Source organism: Anolis carolinensis, chromosome 3 (assembly GCF_035594765.1).
Source record: "Anolis carolinensis isolate JA03-04 chromosome 3, rAnoCar3.1.pri, whole genome shotgun sequence".
Classification (NCBI taxonomy): Eukaryota; Metazoa; Chordata; class Lepidosauria; order Squamata; family Dactyloidae; genus Anolis; species Anolis carolinensis.
In genome coordinates this window covers 143,806,261-143,828,461 of record NC_085843.1, presented here as the reverse complement: position 1 = coordinate 143,828,461, position 22,201 = coordinate 143,806,261, and the positions used below count along the sequence as shown (strand labels likewise).

Genomic DNA, 22,201 nt, shown 5'->3' with positions numbered 1-22,201 from the left:
ATGAAAATCCTGAGAGTGCCTTAGACCTTGGCAAGAAGAACCAACCAGTCCATCCTCCAGGAAATAAAGACCGGCTGCTCACTGGAGGGAAGGATATTAGAAGCAAAGCTGAAGTATTTTGGCCACATCATGAGAAGACAGGAAAGCTTGGAAAAGATAACGATGCTGGGGAAAATGAAAGGAAAAAGGAAGAGAGGTCGGCCAAGGGCAAGATGGATGGATGGTATCCTTGAAGTGACTGGGTTGACCTTGAAGGAACTGGGGGCGGTGACAGCTGACAGGGAGCTCTGGCATGGACTGGTCCATGAGGTCACGAAGAGTCGGAGACGACTAAACGACTGAGCAGCATACATAATTTCCTTAATTTCTAGGATACACTGATTCCCAGTGAAACTAGTTTAGGGAGTTTTCCAATGTGGCGTAATGAACTGAACAGGTTACAAATGGTGTGTATTTATGTATAAACCTGTCTATGTCATACATGCAATTTCAAACCATTACTTATTAAAATGTAAACATTGGAGTACAATGTTTGTTTAAAAAGAAATGCTTTAATGAAAGAAACCATATATCGAAATTGTACAGTGTTTTCAGTTTCAAAATGTTCTGAAATAGCAATTTTTCATAATACACACTTTAATTAGTGTAATATATTGAATACTCATTTTTTCATAAACAACCATTTTGTTTTCTAAATCAAATAATCATTTTTCCAATAGCAAAATATTGGTTAAGGTGGGGCTGAATCAATTTGAATAGTAAAGTCAATTTGCATTTCTAATTCATGTCCCATGTGCAAAGATCTTCCAAGATCTGCTTAGTTAGATACACTTGTATGACATGAAAACATGTTTTGGACCTTTTTAAAAGATTTTATGCCATACAAGTGTATCTAACTATGCAGATCTTTGCACATGGGACATGAATTAGAAATTCAAATTGCCTACTATCCCAATTGATTCAGCCCTACCTTAACCAATATTCTGATTTAGTCTGCTAGCAGTAAAATAAATCCAATGTAATTATTTTTCAATCCCTGCCTGAATCTATTTTAATTAAAAGTTGGCAGTTTTCCATTGAAAGCTTTAAGTGGGTTTATCCAGATATGATTTTTAAAATATAACACTTTATATATGTAATCTCACTTAAAATAAAACTTAAAATCAGAAGAAAAAATATTTGTCTTCCTTTTTTAAAAAAGTCTTCATCTCAAGAGATGACTTAAATAAAAGGTAAGACTGTTGTGTGTGTCTGTGTGTATCTGCATCTTAGACAAAAAAAGCATGAATCATTGCTTGGTTGGGACTAGTGTATTTAAAGGAATGCTCATTTCAACACCAGATCTGCCAGATCATTAAGCTGAGGCCTTTCTCCAAATACTGACCCACTAATGGAATAATAACAATGTATTAGATATAATTAAACATTGTATTGTGTACAATAAATGAATATAAATGTCAGGTAAGTGATTACAAATCACAATCAAACTATTGCATTCACAGTATGATGAATGGTAGTTGTATTCACAATGTAGTAAGCTTTCTTGTTTATTTTCTTGATTCTTTGTAAAGGATGAGTAGACCCCTGATCCACAACAGGTTTTGACTACCTATAGTCACAATCCCTACCAGTGTCAGGAAAGCTGATAAAATGTATGATACAATGGAGCTTAATCAACAAATCAATGCCTTCTTCCCAATATAATGAGGAAGTGAAAAAGTCAGAAAAGGCGCAATATGCAGCTTGTATGCAAGATCTCTGGTTTATAAAATATAAAGAAGTAGGACTTTAATAGAATTTCATTTATTTATTTATTGGCAGACAAAATCTGGATCTATTTTTATTCTCATTCCGCAAATTAAGATACTGGTACGGCAAAACATTCATTGGTAGCATCTGTAGTAAGTAGTCAAATTAAGCTGAAACTACTTTCACATCATTAGCACTTCCCCAAAGATTATGATTTAATGAGCCCATCTATTAAACTGTTCAATATTATTTAGTATAACAGGTCCCCTGTTATACTTTACCATCCTTAGCTTAACTAGATTCCCAAGTAAATTCATCTTTTTTGACATCCTGATTTTTTAGCTGACCAGTGGAAAGTCTATTTTTTTTAAAAAGAAAGTTTTACCAGAACCTTAAGGTCATCATCAACATACCACAAACAAATTACTTGTACTTTATCACTGCAGGAGAATATTAACTGTGCTTAAATATATTTAGGGTAAGGATAAAATAAGAAGTATATCTGTACATAAAATATGCTATGTTTTTACTAGAACCACAACATCCACAAGCTGACAACATGCACACATAGAAATAAAGAATTATGAGCCCAATGGTTTTCAGAACAGAACCAAATAGTTTTTCCTGCTTGCTTTGTTATTTTAAGTATGAGGACTGAATTGAGTTTGGAGAAGTGGAATTAAATTACACAAGCTGTTTTTTAAAAGAAGGAAAAGAAAGTGATAGAAAAAAGGTAGGAAATAGTATAATTTAAGACAAGGCGAGGAGTAAGAATCTAAAATATATTCAATTTTTCTCTTCCTCAATAAATTTTCTTGGGGAAGCCTTGTTGACATGCCTAGATGCACTCTTGAAAAATTACCAAGCAGTGTGAAAACTTTTTTGCCCATACAAAAGAGCCAAATACCTTGTGTTTTCTTTTATAATTTGCAATAACAGTTTACAAGTGTTTTGCACAAGTTTAATCTTTTTACAAAAAACAGTTCTTGCACAAAACAATGTTTTGTCAAATTAAAATATTCACATTTTCTCCAAAGAGGAAGAAAACTTTTGGTTTTTTTTTATTTTTCTTACCAAAATAAACAAATACCCTATATACTCGAGTATAAGCCGATCCGAATATAAGCCGAGGCACCTCATTTCACCACAAAAAAACCTGGGAAAACATTGACTCCAGTATAAGCCAAGAGAGGTAAATTTCAGAAATAAAAACAGATACCAATAAAATTACATTAATTGAAGCATCAGTAGGTTAAATGTTTTTGAATATTTACATAAAACTCTAATTTAAGATTTATTTGTTTTGTGTCAAAAGCATTGCATAACAAATACATTTTAAAATGATAAAAAAGGAAATCACAAGCAACTAAATAGTTTTAGACCAAATGCGGGCAACAGCAACCACATTGTCCGTAGCTTTAAACAACATCTCCTCCGTACATGAGGCAGGACATTGTGGGCAAGCATACATATGTGGGGTTGTTTGTTCTGCTCCACAGTCACACAAGGTGGAGGATTCCTCCAGGTAGTGCCACCTTGCCCAGTTGTCTTTAGATCTGCCCACTCCACTTCTGAGTCTGTTTAGGGACTTCCAAGTTGCCCATTCTTGGTTTGCCCCTGGAAGGGGACCCTCATGGGGGGCCATCCAGTTAGAATCGCCAGGTTTAGCTGCCCAGAGGGACACCCTTGGTGTTGCTGGAGGAACATCAAGAGGAGTGGTGGTTCTCATGAAGCACTTCCTTGATTTGAGTCTGGTGGGAGGAGGCTGATAGTCATGCAGTGGGTGGCTTTCACAATGTTCGACCTTATTTCTCTCGTAGTTAGCAGCAACTTCCCGTCGCACGTCAGGAGGGGCAATGTCAGCTAACTTGTAGAGTTTATCAACAGGTGTAGGTTTAAGGCATCCTGTGATTATTCTACATGTTTTGTTTAGTGCTATGTCCACCTGCTTCGCATGGGCAGACTTTTTCCAGACAGGACAGACATACTCAGCAGTTGAATAAGACAAGGCCAGGGCTGATGTTCTTATTACTTGTGGGTCTGCACCCTATGCACTGCCAGTCAGTTTCCGCAGGATGTTGTTGCGTGCAGCTACTTTGTGCTTGGTGTTCATGAAGTGTTTCCTATATGTTAGTGTTCGATCTAAGGTGACATGGATGACAAAGGATGGAAACAGTGTTCGAGCTCTTGGCCTTCCCAAGTAAATTTCAGTTTACTGTTGGCTTCACAGTTACGTAGGTGGAAAGCACACACTTGTGTCTTGTCTAATTTAAGATAAGATTGTCCAACTCTGATTAAATCATTATTCTCATCTTCTTCAATGTAAATGTGCTTATGTATCATTTTAATAATAATTGAGTAAAATAATACATGAGATAACAACAATAATAATAATAAATACAAGAAAATAATACATGTAGTAATAAATAGAGTAAAATGATAAATATAATAATAATAATATCAGGGTGAAATAATAAATGTATTAATAATAATTTAAAAATAGAGTAAAATAAATGTAATACAGTGGAGTCTCACTTATCCAACATAAAATGGCCAGCAGAATGTTAGGTAAGCGAATATGTTGGATAATAAGGAGGCATTAAGGAAAAACCTATTAAACATCAAATTAGGTTATGATTTTACAAATTAAGTGCCAAAACATCATGTTATACAACAAATTTGGCAGAAAAAGTAGTTCAATACGCAGTAATGCTATTTAGTAATTACTGTATTTACGAATTTAGCACCAAAATATCACGTATTGAAAACATTGACTACAAAAATGTGTTGGATAAGCGAGTTTTGGATAAGTGAGACTCTATTGTAGTAGCAACAATAATAGAGGAAAAATAGTAAATGTAATAATACCAATAATAATAGAGAAAAAGAATAAATGTGCCATATATTCTCGAGTATAAGCTGACCCAAATATAAGCCAACCAGGACCCTCACCCGAGTATAAGTCCTGGGGGGGGGGTCAGTCTTAAAAAAGGGCTGAAAAACTAGGCTTATACTCGAGTATATACAGTAATTATTATATTAGCGTGGAGTCATGTGGTTCCTGCTTCTGTTAAACATCTGGAAGCAAGGAAAAGGTGATGATATACAAAAAACTGAAGAAGAAATCTTACAGAAGATCAAGACCTACCAAAATCCAATGCTTGACTGTTCTTTGTATCTCTGTTCGTCTGCCACTAAATCAGATATGTCATGGCCAGAGCAAAGGTAACCAGTTGAACATTAGTACCTTCATTATATCCCTGTGAGTTTTGTCAACCTATATTAGTCCAGGTAAAAGGTGGAAGCTTAAGGCTAAGAAGTAATCACTGTCCCAAGAGAATGGCAAAGTAGGATTTGGAATAAGGTCTCTCCTATCCTAATATGGCAGTTTTACACTTTATTCCCCACTGGCATCTACTTAGCTTACTGAGTCACGATTTGTTTTTCTTAATACGATTCCAGGTCTGAACAATTCATGCTGAGAAATGTATGCAAATAATCATGTTGTTTCAGTAACAAGATTGTTGCTCAGAGCAGAAACCGACGGGACACATTGTGATAGGGAATGCAATAATATGAAGATGCTGCCCTTAACACTGAGACAATTTCTATCATACCAGCAAACTATCTCTTGGGGAACAGGAAGTTTGAAAATATGCTTGATCTCAACCACCATATATGGGTAGCACCCCATACAGAAAGATGCACAATACTCTGGACAGCAATCAAGTTAGAAAAGGAGGCCTATATGTACATCACTGAATTATATCATTTTAATTGGTCTTTTAAAGACAATTCATGGCCCACACAAAATGACAAGCCAATAATTTGCTACACTGGGACCGATTTCATTGTTATTACTTTTCATGGCAGCATGGGAGGGCAGGAAGGATTATATAGTTTTGGTTCATCCTGTGTCTGGGGATCCTCTAACCACTGTAGGAGTCTACCGTATACCATGCAGCTGAGGACAAGTTTAATAGGAACCACCAAACACAACACCCAAACATGAATCAAAGAACATGAAAGGTACTGCAGACTAATTCAACCAGAGAAGTCAGCTATAGCAGAGCACATGATGAACCAACCTGGACACAGCATATTATTTGAGAACACTGAAATGCTGGACCACTCTGACAACCATCATGTCAGACTACACAGAGAAGCCACTGAAATCCACAAGCATGTGGGAAATTTCAACAGAAAGGAGGAATCCATGAAAATGAACAAAATCTGGTTGCCAGTATTAAAAAAACCGCACCAGAATCAAGACAGTAAATAAAGAACACCACTCAGTAACGGGGGAAATCCAGACAGCAAACAATGAAGTTCCATTTAACACCTCCCAAACAAAGCTTTTAAATGATTTTTTAAATAGAACACAGATTCCGTTCTTCCCTATAGCAACTCCAAAATGTACTTGATTGTCGTCTTTCACCATCCTGAAAATAATTGTTACATTAGTTTATGTTTTCTATTTCTGTTGGAAGTTTTTATTATTTCTTTATTATTGTTCTATCCTGATCTTCAACCTAAAAGTAAATTATACACAAATAATATTTCCATTGCTTTAAAAACAAGAGAATAAACCATTTTTCCTTCACTGGAACAATTAGCCCAAGAATGAATAATATCATCTATATAGGGCAATAGCACAATGAGCCAGGCTACCTCTATGCAAATACTCACACTGATTGAGTTTGCAGCTGCAAGGCTACTCAATGCTAATCAAGCTTGCCAATTGCAACATTCACACCTGCTCCAACAGACAAGGGTCCTTTCTCCCACCCTGGACACTCCACTTGCTTCACCTCCAACAGACCTCTGAAGATGCTGACCACAGATGCAGGTGAAATATTATAAGAGAATGAAGAGAGTTTTTATCTCTATCAGTGTTTATCCTCTAGTTTGTTATTAATGTTTAACTGTAAAACATAACTTAGTTATGCCATTGTCTAATGTTTGGTGCTATCTTTATTATTATTTTGATGTGGATGTTGGGTATGATTTGGGATTTAGGTGGTTTCCGTTAGTTTGTTCTTTGTTTAGTATTTTACAGCATTGAATGTTTGCCGCAACTTGTTGTAAACCGTTCTGAGCCCACAAGGGGAGATAGGGTGGGATATAAATAACTTCTTATAATTATTAACAGTTATTCAGTTTCCATTGATCTGGTTGCAAATTGAATGACCAACTGGCCAGTGAGTTAGAAACTTGTTTAGGGGAGGAGCTAGCAGCCATTATTTAATTATATATTTGTAATCAGGAGCTCAGTTAACAGGAGTGCTTTGCATGGGCATTTTATAGGGAAGCTTTGAATATAGTGCACCAAAGTGTCATGGATTAAGAACACATAGGAGAATATCTCTGAAGAGTAGAAAACAGGAAAAATGGTTTCAAGGCTTGACGGTATGCCTTGAGAAGTGTGCTGTCTCCCTGAGGCAAAATTATGAAATTCCTTTTGGGACATCATATGGTAGACTACCTCCTTATACCCCACATAGTTCAAAATTATCATTATGTTTACTATCAAGATTCATTTAAAACATTGAGAAAATATATGCACTGAAACTTTATATATACATTTATTCATCTTGTTTTGTTTATTTTTAAAACACATAGATTTCTATGAAGCAGAACTCAACCAAACTTTACCTGTGGTGGAAGAAGTGGCAACCGGATGTAGGCAAGTAACATACTCAGGTCATTGCATCTCCTCTGCATGTCATATTTCACCCACTTCATTAAGGCATGGAAAATGGTTTCCTCATCAGGAACATTCACATCATCACTAGCTAGAAGTTTATGGAGTTCTTCTGTTGGCAGCAGTAAAAATTCTTGATTTCTAATAACTTCTATTATGTTTTCCTAGAAAAAAAATGTTTAAATTTCTTATTTTCAGAAACATAATCTACCTATAAAATGATCAAATTTGTAAAAAAGCTGTAGTTATCATTTTTATTAAGAACATGTAAATCAATTTATTCTGAACAAATATAAGATAGCATTAAACTAAATTAAATGTTTACCATGGATCTGGAGTTTCTGATTTTCCTCACCAATGCATTTTACATTTGTCATACCATTTCTAGTTTATCCGTTTTCTTTACTTTTGATGACTGGTCATTGGAGGGAAAAAGAAGCTTAGTTAGCAAGTCCAGTTATTGATGTTATCTTTCAGTAAGGCCCCATCTACACTGACCATTTAGGTTGGTGTGAGTTTGAATTAGTTCATGGGTGCCTATACAAAACATGGAGACTGATCTGGTTAAACCTGGGAAAGTCGCTTAATGTGTTTGTAGCCAAGGTTAAAATAACTCACAGTGAAATTCCATTCTTGCATGTTCTCCCCTGAGTTTTGACTATCCAAACACCCACAGCCAGTTCCTATGCAGAATCAGCTGCAGGTGTCCTGACAGCCATCCCACACTTCCCAGGTGCACGTGTCCCAGAAAACTAGGATGAGTGTCCCCTCCACATCCTAGTCACTACTAACCTGTCCCTACAGTTACAGCAGTGACAGGGTTCCCTATTCATGCTCAGCAGGCACTCTTCTTCCATGTGACTGACAAAGAAGCCTGGGAGAAGGGAACTTTCCTCTTACCATTGTAGCTGCCAATGACAAAGAGGGAGAGGCAGTTGGATCTCTTAGTAGTGGCACCAAAATGGGTTTGGCAATAGTTGGGCAATAATACTTTCCTCCTACCATCAAGACAGATCAGGGTGTCCTTACCTGGCCACAATGTGGACTGTAACCAGCATTTTGGATGCAAGTTTCAGCCTAAAATATTTCTCAATATAGAACTGTTCAAAGTTTCATTGTGGGAGTTAAAACAGGTTAATTGCAGGAAAAATCAATTTCTCTACTTTGACCGAAAGCCACAACTGATTTTTGAGGTCATATACCATACAAACTCCAAGACTGTGAAATTCACCATATTGTGAGCTAAATATCAACAAATAAAAATAAATATTGATAGACTGATTGACTGGCCTGAAAAATCAAGCTCTATGGCTGACTACCAATGAAATATATGTGTTTGTTTTAACATATATTTCACAAGAAATGTTAAACAGAAAAATAAGATAAAATAAAATGTATCTGTTACTTTCAATATTAATCTTGTATTTCCACAATTTTTGAAGGGTTTGGTTAACAAAATTCTAATATTTCAAGTACTGAAATAGTTGATTATGCATGCATCTACACTATAGAAACAACGAGTGGCTGTTTGTGCATTGGCAGAGGAATCTTGTGGTAATAATTTGAAACTCTATGCTCACATTTTCAAGTGGTTAGAGTTTATGCATGGGAGGTTCATGGTGGCTGAGATATAGCGATTTCAGATCAGTTCATCTGATGGATGGATGGGATCCTTGAAGTAACTGGCCTGACCTCGAAGGAACTGGGGACGGTGACGGCCGACAGGGAGCTCTGGCGTGGACTGGTCCATGAGGTCACGAAGAGTCGGAATCGACTATGCGACTGAGCAGCAGCATCTTTCTGAAACATCCTGTACTGAACCATGGCAGTTAAAGTGACGTCAAATTGCATGGGAGAAACTATCATGGACACCTGCCCAGAAAATAGTGGATATTCATTTCCTTTTGCTGTGCCATTTTAAACTTCATTCCCATCATCATCCACCACTTTTCTATAACTTTTTCTGGCATTTTATTATCAAAGGAGAAAAAGGTTATTCCAAATCCATAGGTTTTATTTACATACAAATAGAATATCTGTATCTATGATGGATGTGGAATATGTGTATTAATAGAAAAGCTTCAGCAGAGTTGAGGTTCTCTTACACCTGGAAACATATATCTGGTTCTAAAATCCATGAAAACAAGCCCACCAAAGGTTGGATGGAAGAGTAATGTGCAGAACTGCGCATAATTTTCCAAGCTTTTACTCCTACCTACACAATAACCCTTCTTCACAAGTGCAGCCCACACAGGGGAATAGTTTTCCTGCTCACAAGATAATATGATTCCATAATTAGGAATTTTTTTGTCTATATGGTTAACTTTAAAATAAATCAATGAATTCATTTCCTTGCTCCAGTGGAATAAACTCCAGCCTGAGCTCCTTTCAAGTAGGTCTATACCAAACAGTCCTCCAATTGACTATTTACAACATTATGAACCCCACTACCACTACAATTGCCTCTTTTATTTCCCATTAATTTAAGATTACTTCAAAGGATGTTTGAATGGGTTTTGCTATGTTACTTCATTCATATTTGAACAATAAAAATGCTTATGCATTTATCTCCAGTGTTTATTTCAGTAAAGATAGTAATCATAATCTCTCTTACTACTGAAACGTAGAAAGCTTTGAATCGGAATGGCACATTTGTTTAGCACAACAAAAATACAATATTGTAACTACTAAAAAGGACATCCACTTGAAATGGAAAAAATGATTATGAAAATATAGTCAAAGGAATGTAACAGCAGTGAACATAAGACTGAATATTTTATGTCCTCAAAAAGAGAAATACTAAGCATCTTTATTTCAGATGTATTTTCATATTTACATGATTTCAAACCACTAGGGCCATATAACTATGATTTAATTACTTCAAGGACTGCATTAGGCCCACATAAATAAAGAGCCCCCTTCCACACATACACACACACACATACACACACTGTTACACTTTGTGAAGCAAAACAGTTTTGACAATAGGGCTGTTTTTCTCACAGTTTTAGTAAGGGATTTTTCAGTTATAAAGCAACCTGCTTTGACCTCACTTTGAAAAATTCAACAGCCTCAAAGAACAAAATAATACGCCTGAAGGTACGTTCCAAAGCACACTGTTAATAGGCCTAGTTTCAGAAGATACCTCAAGGAGATGAATATCCTCTTCACACAGGGTCAATAAAACATCAACTCAATCCCAGCTGTTTTTCAATTAGCCATTTTGTGATGCACCAGAAAGTTCTGTTCTGAAAAGAAATCTTGTAATTCCCATAATTATTTTTCTTTTAAATTCTCTGCCGCTCTAACAGCAGAGAGAATTTTGCTAATGAGAAAATAATATTGTGCATTTGTCGTACATTATCCAGAATCAAAACAAAATGGCTCCAACCCAGTTCTGTTCATTGATCCCCCTTCTTTGCTCTACATACTAAATAAGATAGTGGCTTGACAATTGGATGATGACTCTGGAGTCTTGGATTTAAATGACCACTTAGCAATAAAACCCTTAGGGTGACCTTGGGCAAGTCACACTGTCTCAGACCTCAGAGAAAGGCAAAAGCAACCCTTCCTCCAACAAATCTTATCAATAAAATATTGTGATAGGCTTATCATTCAGTTGTGATAGATCAGAATGACCAACAGCAACAAGTTGCCATATAGCTTGCAGCACAGAGGCTAATGGTCTTAATGTACAATATGACACTTCAGTGATTCATCATAATATAAATGGAGACAATGCTTATCTAGTATAGTATAGATATCAGGTACGCTGGTTATGTAGAAGGATATGGCTTTTGACACTACTGAGACAAGCAAACTGTTACATCAAGGATCAAGCTAACTGGCTGCTGTTATAAAAAAAGTAATAATATTAGAAATAATACGTAAATTATAGATTCTCTGAAAAAACAGTGTAGTATAATTAGGTAGGTTTTTATCCAATCTCAGAAATTGGAAGCCAAAATAATTTAGCTCAAAAAAATCACATGGGGCACACCTGCACTGAACCATTATCCTGAAGGGTGGGAGACTCGGTTGCCTTGAACCACTTCAACTAAAATCATAGGTTGCTCCAAATACTCCCCAAGAATCTGGAGCAAATAATGACTTTGGGCCTATGTGAGCAGTTGGGCCGGTTCTGAGATGGAACAGGCCACAACTGCTTATGTGGCCATTATGTGTTCCCTGAGGTCGGACGGCACAGGAAAATGAGACCACACCATGGTGGTCAGTAATTGCAACACAGGTAGTGTTGGTCATTCACTGCCTGGAGTGATGCTAGCTGGAGTGACAAGGTGACTGGAGAAGGGAGAGGGGGTGTTGGGCAGGGGTCCCCAAATTTTTAAAGCGGCGGCCAGTTCACAGTCCCTTAGACTGTTGGAGGGCCAGATTCCCCTCAACATTTATCCCCTAGACTGTTTCATTATCTGATGTCCCTGTTTCCCGAGGTTTTTATCTTGATCCCTTTCTCACCCTGAGTTTTAACTTAGTGTTCATGCGGCTCGCCCGTTAGATTGCTTTCTTGATTCTGTGCTGTACTGTATATTTTATCAATTGTATTGGTTAATTGTATTATGATATGTTGTTTTGTTACGTTATATTGTATTGTCCAGGGCAAGGCCCCATGTAAGCCGCCCCGAGTCCCTTTGGGGAGATGGTGGCGGGGTATAAAGTTTTATTATTATTATTATTATTATTATTATTATTATTATTATTATTATTGTTTTTTTAAAAAATCTATAAACAAATTCCTATGCACACTGCACATATCTTATTTTGAAGTAAAAAACAAAACAAAAACAGAACAAAAAGGGAACCAATACAGCCTCAATGTTCATCATCATCGTCATCATCAAAATAATACAGAGGGTTGGAAGAGACCCCTTGGGACATCTACTCCAACCCCCTTTTGCTTTTGTGCACCACACCATAATCAAAGCACCCCTGACAGAAAGCCACCCAATAATAACAACAACAACAACAACAACAACAACAACAACACCATAATAAACATGGTTGGAAGAGACCCCTTAGGCCATATAGTCCAACCCCCTTCTGCCTTTGTGAACCAAAACATAAAGCACACCTGACCAACAACAACAACAACAATAATACTGGAATAATTAGGGTTGGAAGAGATTGCTAGCCTTCAAGAAAAATGAATTCATGACAGGACTGCAGAGGAGGGAGTCTGTGTGGCAAGATAAAATGGGAGGCCTCTTCCTTTTGCCACAGGCATGCCTCCATTGTTGTTTTGCTTCCTCCATCGCTGAGGAAGGTGCACACCAGGTGCGGGAGGCAGCAGAAAAGGAGCGTGCGAGGTGAGAGATGGTAGAAAAGCTGCCCGTGGGGTGAGGGAGGAAAGGTGCACGCCTTTTCCTCGCCCCATTCGGCCCTTCCTTGGCGGCGGCGGCAGGAAAGCTGCCCGCAGGGTAAGGGAGGAAAGGTGCACGCCTTTTCCTCGCCCTGTTTGGCCCTTCCTCGGTGGTGGCAGCGGGAAAGGTGCACGTGGGGCAAGGAAAAGGCATGCACCTTTCTCTCCTCCCTCACCCCCTGCACACCTTTCCCACTCCCTTCATTGGCGGCGGCAGCAGGAAAGCTGCATGTGGGGTGAGGGAGGAAAGGCGCATGCCTTTTCCTCGCCCCGTTTGGCCCTTTCTAGTAAAGCTGCCCGTGGGGTGAGGGAGGAAAGGTGCATGCCTTTTCCTTAGCCTTTCCTCGGTGTTGGCAGTGGGAAAGGTGCATGTGGGGCGAGGAAAAGATGTGCGCCTTTCTTTCCCCCCTCACCCCCCACACACCTTTCCTGCTCCCTTCCTCGGCAGTGGCAGCAGGAAAGCTGCCCGCAAAGTGAGAGAGGAAAGGCGCATGCCTTTTCCTCACCCCGTTTGGCCCTTCCTTGGTGGCAGTGGCAGGAAAGCTGCCCACGGGGCGAGGGAGGAAAGGCACATGCCTTTTCCTCTCCCTTCCTTGGTGGCGGCGGCGGGGGGGGGAAGGTGCCCATGGGGCAAGGGAGACGAGAAAGGTGTGCGCCTTTCCCTCCTTCTCCTTCACGCCACAAGCACCTTCCTTGATGGAGGAGGAAGGAGCCACCGCTGCGGGGGTCGGATAAATGGCTCCGATGGGCCACATGTGGCCCGCGGGCCTTAGTGTAGGGGATGAATCCTTCTCTTCCTCATTTCCTCTCCCACATTTTTCTAGTGCCCAGTTGACAACACTTCAAGCAAAGGCAACCAACACAAGCCATTTTGCAGCTGCTAGCAGCCACAACAATGAGAATAGGGGGCGATGCTAAGGGTGGCCATCCAGAATTGAATAAGAATGGGGTTGTTGTGTGTTTTCTGAGCTGTATGGCCATGTTCCAGAAGTATTCTCTCCTGACGTTTCACCCACATCTATGGCAGGCATCCTCAGAGGTGTTAAAGTATATACTTCTGGAACATGGCTATACAGCCCGGAAAACACACAACAACCCTGTGATCCTGGCCATGAAAGCCTTCGATAACACATTGAAAACTTTTATTGTCGGTTCATCCAAAATTAACTCAAGTGATACACTCTTTAGAGATCATTACAATACAGGCTACTAGGATTCTGTCAAATTTAGTTGTTTTATCTTGACAGACCATTTATAAATTGATCACTGAACACTGAAAATTTGCTAATGTGCTCTCTGATCCCCACAGATAAATTTCAAGATAAATTGAGATTGGAAAACATTTTTCACATGGCACATTATATTGATTAAACTGACAGATTTACCTATTTTATTGGTCTTTTAAAATTACACAATCTGAAGAAACACACATCGTGTCGTTTTGTCAGAAGTATCAAATGATCTCATACTGTCAGGAAGAAGCAACATGCAACTTTTTCATTTTCCATCTTAGTAAAGAAAAAAGACTAAAGAAATAAGAAATATGTTTCCCCATATTTTTTCATAAAGCAATAATTCCTCCCAATAACTGAAAAAAGATAGATAGAAAGAGAACATGGGCAACAGAAAGTAGGAAGAAAGAGATAAAGAAAAGAGGAGGAGAATAAGTAGATTGAAAGTGAATGTTTCTTTGGCCACACCAACCGTTGGCCTTTGGACTATCCAGGGCTTTGACACCCTACAACTCTGGAATACCAGTTTTCTTTTACACCTGAGCTGACTCATTATTGGGTATTTTAACAACAGCCCAGTTTTGAACTTGGTGTCCTGTTTAATTTCATATGAGAAAAAATAATGCTATTTCTACCTCCCCATGATCATTACCACCATTTTTTGCATCATGTGAAAAGTGACTGAAAAGTATAGCCTGCTCCATATGTGAAGGCTTTCCAAACTATCATGAACTCCAATTTGTTTGGATTTATAATCCCATAGGAAAACCTTTGTCCACAACAAAGGTTCTTCTTTTCAGACCAACACTGTGCCTTCATAGAGAAAGTAATATGCTTCCCTCTTCTCTTCTGTTATGCTTTATATTTTTCTAAGTTGTTTTGAGTGACTTCATTTTTGGAAGGGGAAAGTAGATATCATATTTGATCACCACGTTGCTTAAACTCTATTGTTAATTTTTTTTTTTCGTGTCAGGAGCAACCGGAGTTGCTTCTGGAGTGAGAGAATTGGCCGTCTGCAAGGACATTGCCCAGGGGATGCCTGGATGTTTTTGATGTTTTTACCATCCTTGTGGGAGGCTTCTCTCATGTCCCCGCATGGAGCTGGAGCTGATAGAGGAAGCTCATCTGCGCTCTTCCCGGGTGGGATTCGAACCTGGCAACTTTCAGGTCAGCAACCCAACCATCAAGTCACGAGGCTTTTATCCCCTAGGCCACCAGAGGCTCCTTGTTAAATAACAAACATTCATTAAAGTGCTACAGAAGCTTTTAAATGATTTTTTAAATAGAACACAGATTCCGTTCTTTCCTATAGCAACTCCAAAATGTACTTGATCGTCGTCTTTCACCATCCTGAAAATAATTGTTACATTAGTTTATGTTTTCTATCTCTGTTGGAAGTTTTTATTATTTCTTTATTATTGTTCTATCCTGATCTTCAACCTAAGAGTAAATTATACACAAATAATATTTCCATTGCTTTAAAAACAAGAGAACAAACCATTTTTCCTTCACTGGAACAATTAGCCCAAGAATGAATAATATCATCTATATAGGGCAATAGCACAATGAGCCAGGCAGAAATATTCAATTTTAGAAGTATTTCAACTAGTTGTAAAGACAGTTTGACCTCTGACCAATGTAAATGTGTACATAAAAGGCAACAGTATTTCTGAATGCCAATAAAAGAAATTGATGCTGTTTCAGCATTTAGTTGGCACAGTGTGAGTCAGTGTATGTCTACACACATACATACTAAAATGAGAAGGCATGCAGCATCCTGCATAAGAAATAATAGGCATTTTCATTATACAGTTTAGCTATTACTGGGACACAATGTAAGTATTTGTTATTCCTCTCTGTTTTAATGTTGATTTTTAGAAATACATCTTGCAAAACTTCAGGAGATCAATGTGCAATGAAACATGCAGTTGGAGAAACAAACAAACATGCTATGAATTACTGAAATATAATACATTACTGAGACAATCCTTATGAATCAAAGAGTGCTCTGGTCACAAGCATGGTTCAACATCAACCTTGTGGTGAAAGATAGAGTTCTGATATCATCTTGACTATTTTTTTTTCAGAGCGAATATTCATTAAACAATCAGCTCTGCTCTTCATTGTATGCTTCTAATGTTGGATGATGGAGACAGAAGCTGAATTCTCTGGGCTTGCAGAAGTGCTCCCCAGGCAGATATTGAAGACACAGAATATAATGAGCCATGTGGTCCATGTGGTTGCTCTACTCTTTATATATGTAGAATCACATTTTGCTCTTTTCAATATTTTGGTGATCTGGTACATGGTGGTTATCATAGAAGCTGTTCCCATGGTAAGATCATTACAGGATAAATTTGCTTCCAGTGGCATTCAGATCATGGGATTTTCAATCATCCACCCATAGATTTTTTATGGCTAACATTGGAGTTATCGCCCAGGTGTATACATTATGATGTGTCATACAAATTTAGTGTATCTAAAGTTGGAAGTGGGATTTGGTTTCTATTGCTATTTCAACAGCTGACCTTTTCATTTGTTGTTTATTTAAGTTTTATAGTGGTTTCACTGTGGAAGTTACTTTCCATAGATAGATGATAGACTGATAGTCAGACAGACAGACAAATGTACCAGGGCTGTGCAAAAGAATCTTTGGGGGTTGTAAGTGTGATTTGTTAAATCTGTATTTATGATCCTAGACTCATTACCTTCAGAGGGTGTGCAGCTGGAGGAGCTAACCCCTGGGCAGCCCTTTCCCCCCTCTCTCACCCCCCAGGAGGCCAAGAGATGCCAGGGACAAGGCATGTCCACTCTGGAACTGGTGGTGGTGGCCCCACGTGTTGTCTGCTTTCCTGCTTCTGGCCTTTGGATGGACAGAAGAAGGTCCCACTGGAGAAGGATGTAGATAAGGAGAGGACAAGGACAGGAACTGGGACTCACTAAGCACTTCACTGCTGCTCAAAGCCTTAGCAGAGTGGAACAGGTGGCCATGGTAGCCTTGCAAACCTTTAGGTAGCAGTGGGGCACTTGACAGGTCCTGGTTCCTGCCCTTGCCCCCTCCTCCGCCTCCTCTTCTGTCAGGGTTTCCTTCTGTCCATTCCAAGACCAGAAACAGGAAAAGCAGGACACCCCTGTCAGTTACAGGGCAGACATGCCTTGTCCCCTAGCATCTCACAGCCTCCAGTGGAGATAGAGGGAGAAAGAACTGCCTGGGGGTTAGCCCCTCCGGCTGTGCACCTACGGCTCCACTCTCCTCTAGAACCATAAATACAGATTTTAAAAAATCACACTTATGACACACAAATGATTATTTGCACAATCCTAATATACATACATATACATTCAAACACACTCTCCCCTCCCTCTCTCTCTATACACACACACATCTATCTCACATCAAGTTTTTTAAAGAACATTAGACATTTATATTTGCTAAACTAGATGGATCTCAGCAGAATGATTTTTGTATATATTTCTTATCACAATCTTTTCATTAAGTCAAGTGCCATCTGATAATTATTTCATTCATCCATTTCATACACTTCTTGCCATCAATCTTGACCAACAGTCTCATTACCCTCAGAGGCATGTTTCCTGAGGATAAAAGAGAGAGGTGGCCACTGTTTTCTACCAATTCTTCACCTTTTTCTGCCATAATTTTCTCATTAGAAAGAGAAATTTAGTTCAAGTATCACTTCAGCAGCTAAACCGCTAAAGTTTGCATAGGTGTATTATTTTTATTGACTATTTTGCATTTTTACAAGTTGTTTTATGCTTATAATTAATCTGTTTATGCTTTTAACAGTATATTTATACATTTATTGAAAACTGTTCTGAGTTCCATTTGGAGGTGAAATTGCAGTGTAATAACAATAAAATACCAACAAAATTCTGCTACAAACAGCTAAACTTTGTTCGACTAGCTAAAACTGATGAGAATTTGATGAGCAAGATACTATAGATTTTTTATTAATGCATGAAATACACACCACACTAAAACAATTATATAGCTGCCATTTTCAGATGAAAAATTAGTCTAAGAGCAATAAAAAGGAAATGAAAATGGATTTGAACCTGTTCAGGTTTTGACAATAAAGTAAGCCAATCCATCACAGAGGTGTTTGAACATTCGTTTTGGAGGACTAATGTTTTAAACAGCTAAACTCTTCTAAAATATAAATCCTTATATTTCCCTGCATCAAGAATTCACGAAGATTAACATAAATTCTGTCAAATTAATTGAGAAAAAATGTCACACATAAACATTAATGGATCAGAGCAAATAATGCTCTCCTACAGAAACAGATCCTATATAGTGTCCTGCAATTTCTTCAAAGAAAGGAGATAAATTTTATAGTTTAGATTTGGATCCTGTTTGTTTATGCTTAATAATCAGGAAAAAAGGTGAAGAAAGTGGCCCTTATAAGAATCTGGAAAATGGCAAAAATAAGAATCTAATATCCCCCAATGAAGAGCAATATTATAAATTTTATTGCCTCCCACTAGGAATGATGAAGCAGGATAACAGTATTGTAATACACTGGCCACAACTTTATTATCAAACAAGATCTAGAAGAATCTAGAAGCAAGAATCAGGCGGGATAAGCAAGAAAGGTTTGTGACCTCACAACCTCTGAGGATGCCTTCCATAGATGTGGGTGAAACGTCTAACGTTAGGAGAGAATACTTCTGGAATGTGGCCATACAGCCCGGAAAATACACAACAACCCTGTTAAGGTATGGTCATGATAACAGCTAAAACTCTTCTGTGCTAGGGAGACTGTTTTTCTGTCCATGACATTTAAATGTACATTTATATTTATATCCCTTACATTTATTGAAAACATTGCAATTACGACATTAGATTCCCAGTCAAACTTTTATAAAAGAATCTATCACATTAATCTATTATCTCACACATATAATAATGCACTATATCCACATATAGCATACTGAAATGCAATATTTTTGTATTTCTGAGGTAGGGTTAAGTAAATGACAAGTGACAAGTTCTGTTGATAAAATCCTACTGAAATTCATATATCCTGATCACTAAAGAGGGAAAAAAATGTTGAGTTTTTTTGCTTTCCTCATTGTTTTATAAAAGTATATGCTTGATCTTTTTTTACATAAGATACAAGGCAGAAATGAATGGGTAAATCTATTCATCTGATATTTTCAGCTGGGTGTCTTTCTTTTAAATTTTTAGCAGTGTACTGATGATTTGTAGACTCGAAGTCTGGAAAACAAACCAAAATATCATTAGATGTTAAAAGAAGATGGTCTGTGGATTGTAAAGAGACATGAGTTATTCAAGCCAGGAAGCCAAGTGAGTTAGCAAATATATAAAGCCAAGAAGAACTCTATTAAATCACTATTTTGAAAACAATGCTTGTTGCAGTAGTGTTTCTGGGGTGCATCTGAGTTCAATTTATCTCTCTTTTTGCTTGCAGTTGTGCAGAGTATTATTTCTTTACCTCCAGTTCCACAATAATTGGTTCAAGCACCTATAAGTTTAGGGAGTGCATTGTTGTTTAACCCAGGATCTCTACACCAGGGCGTGAAAGAAATAAGAAGTTGAACAGGGAAGAACAGAAAATCAAATACCTAACATATCTACTGGATCTAATAAAGCTATGGGTCTTAAACACAGCAGCCAATTCTGCATAATCCTACTTTTGCACATGGAGAAATCTTTGAGGCTAGTTTTCAGATCAACATGGTTACTGATCCTTGTTATAGATTCTTTCCTTGGAATCTACAGATACTGTATAAATTCTTCTTATGAATATTGATTGACAACAAAATAGAACAGAATTTTTCTTTCTTTCCCTATGCTTCACCTATGTGGAAAGAAATGTGAAAAGTGGCATGCCATGTTTGTTTCCACACAGAAAACTCAACTGAATTTGAGAGCACCTTTGGATGGTGATGATCTCAAATATCCTCCTCCGGAAACAAACAACTTAATTCAAGTGAGAGAACAAAGGTTATCCACACAGTAATTCAGCCTTATTTTCCAGCATGTTATATTTTTGGTGGGTTTTAAGCAACAAGGATGGGGATTCTTGGAGTTAAATTAGCCATCAGATTGGATACTAATCCACCATGGACTATTTGCTAAACTACTTTTTACACTGAATGTGAGACATTTGACTACCAGTAGTTGTCTTCTTTATATTTATGCTAATTGACTTATTATCCATATGCCGATCCCTTAAATGGTTTCACTTCATCTCTTTCCCCCACTGTGTCTTGATGAACTGATACTCTAATGAACTGTAGCATCATCGGCATATGAGAGAAAGCTTATCATAAAAGAGTTCAACACTGTGATAAGTGCACCAGTTATATCCATTCATTTCAAACAAACACCTCCAGATAGCCAAATCACAAGCAGTGATCTTATGAAGTACAACTGTTTATGGAAAAAAGAAGAGCGGAGGAAAAGGATATCAAAGACAAGGACAATATGAGGGTTCTTTTAATATTAAGAACACAAAGAAATATCACTTTGATAATGCCTTACACCCACAGGAAAAATTCATTCAGTTGATCTATGAAAGTTTGATTAGCAAACAGATGTTGATATTATTATTTCTCTTCTATCTCTAGTTCTAAATCCACTGAAAGTTAATATTTTGAGAAACAAGACCTATATCCCCCATTCTTTGGAGAAAAGAACATGAAACGTAATGATAACTATGGCCAATCCATAGTGAATTTTGAGCATTATCAGTTCCCCTTTTGTGTATCTGACAAATATATATTCATTTTTATTAGAGTTGACATTTTAGAAATAACACCAGTGAGGCAATAATCATAATAAGGAAAGGTTGCTTACCTGTAACCATGTATCTTCGACTGTGCTCTGTGAATTCACACTAATAGAGATGACTGTGCCTGTGCAGGCTCCAACGGAACTCTTCCAAGCTAAAAGTTTGAATTTTGGCGGTAACCCCACCCCCCTCCCCGCAGGGCATATAAGGCAGCCCTGGGTGCTCACTCCCCCACTTCCTGCGCCACAAAGGTGACGAGAAACGGAGAGGTTTGCTAGAGGGGAAGGGCGGGTTTGTGTGAATTCACAGAGTACACTTGAAGAAACATGGTTACAGGTAAACAATCTGTCCTTTTCCTTTGTGTACTCTGTGAATGCACACTAGTGGAGACTAGCAAGCTTAAGCACAGGATGGTGGGACAAACCAAACCCAACAACAAGTTGAGTGTCCAAACCCAATATTTATTAAGCACATGAACAACAAAAGACAGTGCATGAAAAGGACAAATGGGTCGAGAATTTGACCTAGCGCACCAGAGACATCCAAGTCTTGCGGGAGCACTCAGTACCGTGGCCACATCGGTATGGGTGTGGGAGTAGGTACATACATATAAATGTCTCCAAGAGGAGAAATAACTTGTAAACTTGCTCTGAAAATAAGGGAAAACAAAGGTAGGTGGGTACCTAAGTAGCAACCAGCATTGCAAAGGTGATTGCAGTGCAATACAAACACAAGGACTGAGACAGAAGTAGGTACCATAATATGCAGATGTTCAATAAGGCAAAGTTCAACAATAAAACACTGTGAAAAGGTCTTTGACTCCTTCTTCCATGAGGCGGGAAGGGAGGAGGACATAGGAAAAGGCACTTATGTCAGGCAGGAAGAAAAGACTTATCTGGCAAAGGCAGAGTCTCTGTGAGTTCTAGAGTCTATTCTGTAATGAGAAACAAAGGTCAAAGGGGTTGACCAGATGGCCGCTTTACAGATGCAGTTGAGGGGAATACCCCTGAGGAAAGCCGTAGAGGCTGAGAGACCCCTCGTGGATCTTGGGCAAACCGAAGGAGGAGGGGAGTGCTTAGCCAGTCGGTAAGCAAGTTCTATGGCTTGTGCGATCCAGGGGGATTGTCATACCCCAGCCACCTTTGGTTTCTGAACCTGATTCAGAAATGAACTTTGACCAAGATGAAGCTTATTCTGACTTTTTACCTAGTCCACAGAGCTCCTTCCAATTACAGCTGCCGGCTGTTGATAGCTCGGATTATTCCTTAATTGGGAGAGAAACTGGAAATATTACTCCCGTGGCTGAACCAGATGTTCTGAGTTCCCCAGAGAATGTGTCCTTTAACAGAAGGGAGTTTCT

At 38.3% G+C, this 22,201-nt stretch overlaps 1 protein-coding gene across 3 annotated transcripts in view; it reads right to left on the bottom strand.

Annotated features, from left to right (window-relative positions):
- Positions 1-22,201, bottom strand: part of klhl1 (kelch like family member 1) — a 206,788-nt gene that overhangs the window by 106,223 nt on the left and 78,364 nt on the right. For all 3 annotated transcript variants that reach the window (XM_062975583.1, XM_003218649.4, XM_016992276.2), the window contains exon 5: positions 7,405-7,617. In XM_062975583.1, coding sequence (XP_062831653.1) covers positions 7,405-7,617 — 213 coding nt within the window. The remainder of the gene's footprint in view (positions 1-7,404; positions 7,618-22,201) is intronic.